The sequence below is a fragment of the Mus caroli genome, chromosome 6, assembly GCF_900094665.2.
Source record: "Mus caroli chromosome 6, CAROLI_EIJ_v1.1, whole genome shotgun sequence".
NCBI classification, from domain to species: Eukaryota; Metazoa; Chordata; class Mammalia; order Rodentia; family Muridae; genus Mus; species Mus caroli.
The window spans coordinates 87,973,179-87,976,945 of NC_034575.1; the positions used below are offsets into that span (position 1 = coordinate 87,973,179).

The 3,767-nt window shown below is 44.9% G+C and overlaps 1 protein-coding gene across 5 annotated transcripts in view; it reads left to right on the top strand.

Moving 5' to 3' along the window:
• C6H3orf20 (chromosome 6 C3orf20 homolog) overlaps positions 1–3,767 on the top strand; it is a 51,122-nt gene that overhangs the window by 27,471 nt on the left and 19,884 nt on the right. For all 5 annotated transcript variants that reach the window (XM_021165293.2, XM_021165296.2, XM_021165295.2 and 2 more), the window contains exon 11: positions 553–684. In XM_021165293.2, the coding sequence (XP_021020952.1) occupies positions 553–684 (132 nt within the window). The remainder of the gene's footprint in view (positions 1–552; positions 685–3,767) is intronic.

The following is a 3,767-nucleotide window of genomic DNA, read 5'->3' on the forward strand; positions in this document are numbered from 1 at the left end:
GGATTTCTGAGTTTGAGGCCAGCCTGGTCTACAAAGTGAGTGCCAGGACAGCCAGGGCTACACAGAGAAACCCTGTCTCGAAAAACCAAAAAACAAAAAAGAAAAAAAAGAAAGAAAAACAAACAAACAAACAAACAAAAATCATTTGAACTGAACAGTCGCTCCATACCTATTTCATGCTGAGGACTCTGAGATTCAGGGAGACTGCACGGCTTACTAACAGACCAAGATTTAGTCAGCTGAGCAGTTGCCTGAACAGCTGCAGCTGTGTGATCCAGGACCCACGATGGTGTACCGGTGCGGTGTTCAGGACTCAAGCTGACTCGCTGTCTGGCTCACCTGTGCTGCTTCGCAGCTATTTCCAAGAGTGAGTTGGAAGAGAAGGAACAGGGAAGGAAGGCATTGCTGACGTTCTCAGTAAATCTCCAAGAGATCACAGACTTTAGCCCAAGATCTGGAAAGCTTACGCATCTCAGCTCCAAGCTGAAAGGGCTTTGTGCCTTGGGCTTGGAAGAAACAGTGATCCACAAGTGCTGATTTCTTTATCTGCAGGTGAATGAACAAATGAAGCTCACAGTCTTGGGGCAGGACTCCATCACCGTCACCTTCACCTCCATGAATGAGACGGTAACAATCAGTGTGTCACCCAAAAGCTGTCCCCATAACGTGCTGCATGACAAACGGGTAAGGCAAAGTGGCTTGAGTAGGGCAGAGCATGTGGGGCATCTAGCCCTGGCTCAGGGTGTCTCAGCAGAGCTTGCCACNCCAGGGCTTCCCCTCCTACTGTGTACACAGGGTTTCTCCATATCTCCATGCTTAAGCAACTATGAATGGAAATTTCTCAGAGAAAGATGCTGTGTCTGAACTGAACACACACAGTCTGCTTGTATCTTACTCCCTGAAGAGCACACATGCAATAACNACTGGTGCAGGGCCCTCACTGTACTAGAATACCAGGAAATCTAGAGGTGGCATGGGTGTGGGAAAGTGTGAATCCCATGCCATGTACGCAAGGGACTTGAGTAGGCTGGGGTATCTGTGGAGATGTTCACATCTGTGAGAATACAGATCCCATAAGCAGGGAGATGGCTGCATTTTCCCATTATTTATTGAGAGGATAAAAATACAACAGAACCTTTTTAAGTCCAATCTTTCCATCCATTGGTCCAACTGTGGTCCAGCCAAAACAACATCANAGAAAAGACAGAGTGGATGAATCAGATGCCATCCCTAAACCTCGAGGTGTCCAAAAGACAGCCCTTGGCATGGAAGTAAGGCTGAGCTAACTAAGATCACTGTAATTCACTTGTTGAAATCATGGCTGGGATTGGCTCCTAGGAGTAGAGGCAGCTAGCCCAGTGCAGGCCTGTTTACACTTGTCCCCCTGCAGGAATCACAAATAGTAATGTTTTTCCCTTCAGTGGAATCCTGGCTGGAATGACCAATTCTAAGGCCCCAACCAAGGTGNTCTTAAGCTATAGGACATTACCATTGCATGCCATAGGCTCTCAGGCCCTCAGAGACAGCTGACTCCCTTTCAGTTACACAGAGACATGGGGCAGGCCCCATTCATTGTAGGCCCACAGTATAAGAAGACGACTCCTGATATCCCCAAAGAACAGCATCATGGCTGCTTTACCCATTGCATTTTCTCCAGCACCATCTCTCTCTCATTAATTTATTAAAGAGTTTAGCAAACCTTTATTAGCACTTGCAGTGTATCATGATAGACACTGAAGATGCAGAAATGAAGCCTCTTNCCAGTCTGGAACTTTCAGTCTAATGGGAGGGATGAAAGAGCACACACCAAGCCCGGCAGTGGTGGTGCANGCCTTTAATCCCAGCACTTGGGAGGCAGAGACAGAGGCAGGCAGATTTCTGAGTTCGAGGCCAGCCTGGTCTACAAAGTAAGTTTCAGGACAGCCAGGGCTATACAGAGAAACCCTGACTCGAAAAACCAAAAAAAAAAAAAAAAGAGCACACACCAGTTATGAGTCCAGCCTGGTTCATGCCACATAACAGAGGCATAGGGAACTTCTGAGACTCAAGGAAAGAAGGTGTTTACCAAAGCTCAAAACTCTCATAGGAACACCAAGGACTCTCAGGTGCCTGTGAGCTCAGACTACACCAGTGGCAAGAATTCTAACTACAGTGGGCTTAGGTACAGTACAGAGTAGAGAATTTGACCAGCACATGAGAAAGAAAGTAAGAGAGGAAGGAAGCACAGTTGGCAAGCAAGTAGGCTAGGTGAGCGAGCCATGATGAGGAGGCTTGCATGTTGATGCCNCTCTCACGTCCATTTGGCTTCAGGTTCTTCTGATGGCCATTGTTAAATGCACACTATGTCTGAGGAGCAACTTAAAGCTCCTCCAGAGGAGCTGAATGAACTGACTCTCCAGTCCGTGCAGCCTGGGAACACTAAAGTAATTCAAGTGGAGTTTNGCCTTACTTCAGTGCAANTGTAGTGGGCCAGAGCTAGAGNGGAGCTGTGCTGTCCAATTTGGCAGACACAGCACCAGTCACGCAAGACTGTCAAACCTTTAAACTGCAAGGAGTCCAAATTTATTTGAAATCTCAGTGAAAACACATCCTGTGTTTCAAAGACTTAATGGGATGGGAAGAGAATGTAAAATTTCTCAGTAATTGCCAATTTTTATTGCGTGTTAAATGATCATTGTAAATATACTCGAGAAAATAAATATATTATTAGACTTAACTATACCTTTAGGATGTTTTGAATATGGCTGCCAAGCATTAAACTAGCTCACATTGTATTTCTACTCTACTGTGCTAAATGTTGAGTNTAGGTCTCTATCAAGGGGCTCCCAAAGGCACTGCCTGACAGGAAGTAGAAGGATGACAAGTTATTTAAAATGACACAATAACTCAAGGAACATGACTATCTTGGGGACATTCAACACAGAGATAAACAGGCCGCTGCATTAAAATAGCCTCAGAAAACATGTTGCATTATAGATGACACACTAGTAACAGAGAAGGCTGACTTGCCAAAAGAGCATTCTGTCTGTAATTGCTTCTATTTAAAAAGTCACGGTGTCTTCTGTAATGTATATTTATAACCAGATGAACAGAAACAAATGAATAAATGTAATCATTTCCTGTGAGCCATGGGATTTTCAAGCTTTGTCCTGAACTACAAGGTTCAGNATTTCAAGTTATTTTTGCGTGAACTCCCAGCTCAGATAACTGCTCATCTTAGATCCTTGAAACTGGCAGTTTCAAGGACAAAGGACAAAGAAAACTTTCAGAGCATTGAGTCTGGCAAAGAGCCCAGGTTCGGAAGAGGCCACACAGAGCCTTGGTCCAGGCACTTTCCTGGTATAGCTTGAGTTTCGCTATCTATATAGCCATGTGTAATAGCCAACCCAACTTTAGCTCTATCCTGGGATTCTTAGTCTTTTTCAACCACAAGTTTAGCTTGCTTGGCTCTGGTTCTGTAAAAATACATGGCTACCTAGAAAGGCCNGGACTCGGGGAGGATAGCATCTCTGTCACTGGGAAGCTTGTTTAAATGGTTTCCCCAGATACCCATCCCAGAGAGAGCCACCTATCATAGCGACAGGCAGAATGGCAGCTCCAGCTTTTATAGCCCTGAGGCCTGGCTCCTCACTAAATATTTCTATCAAGGCAGCACTTTGGAAGCGAGGCAATGCTTCGGCTTAAATGCTTTATTAGCTCAGAGTGCTGCCTTGGATCCTTTTTGGAACCAGTGTGGATATAAATTACAAATAAATAAATAAAATTAG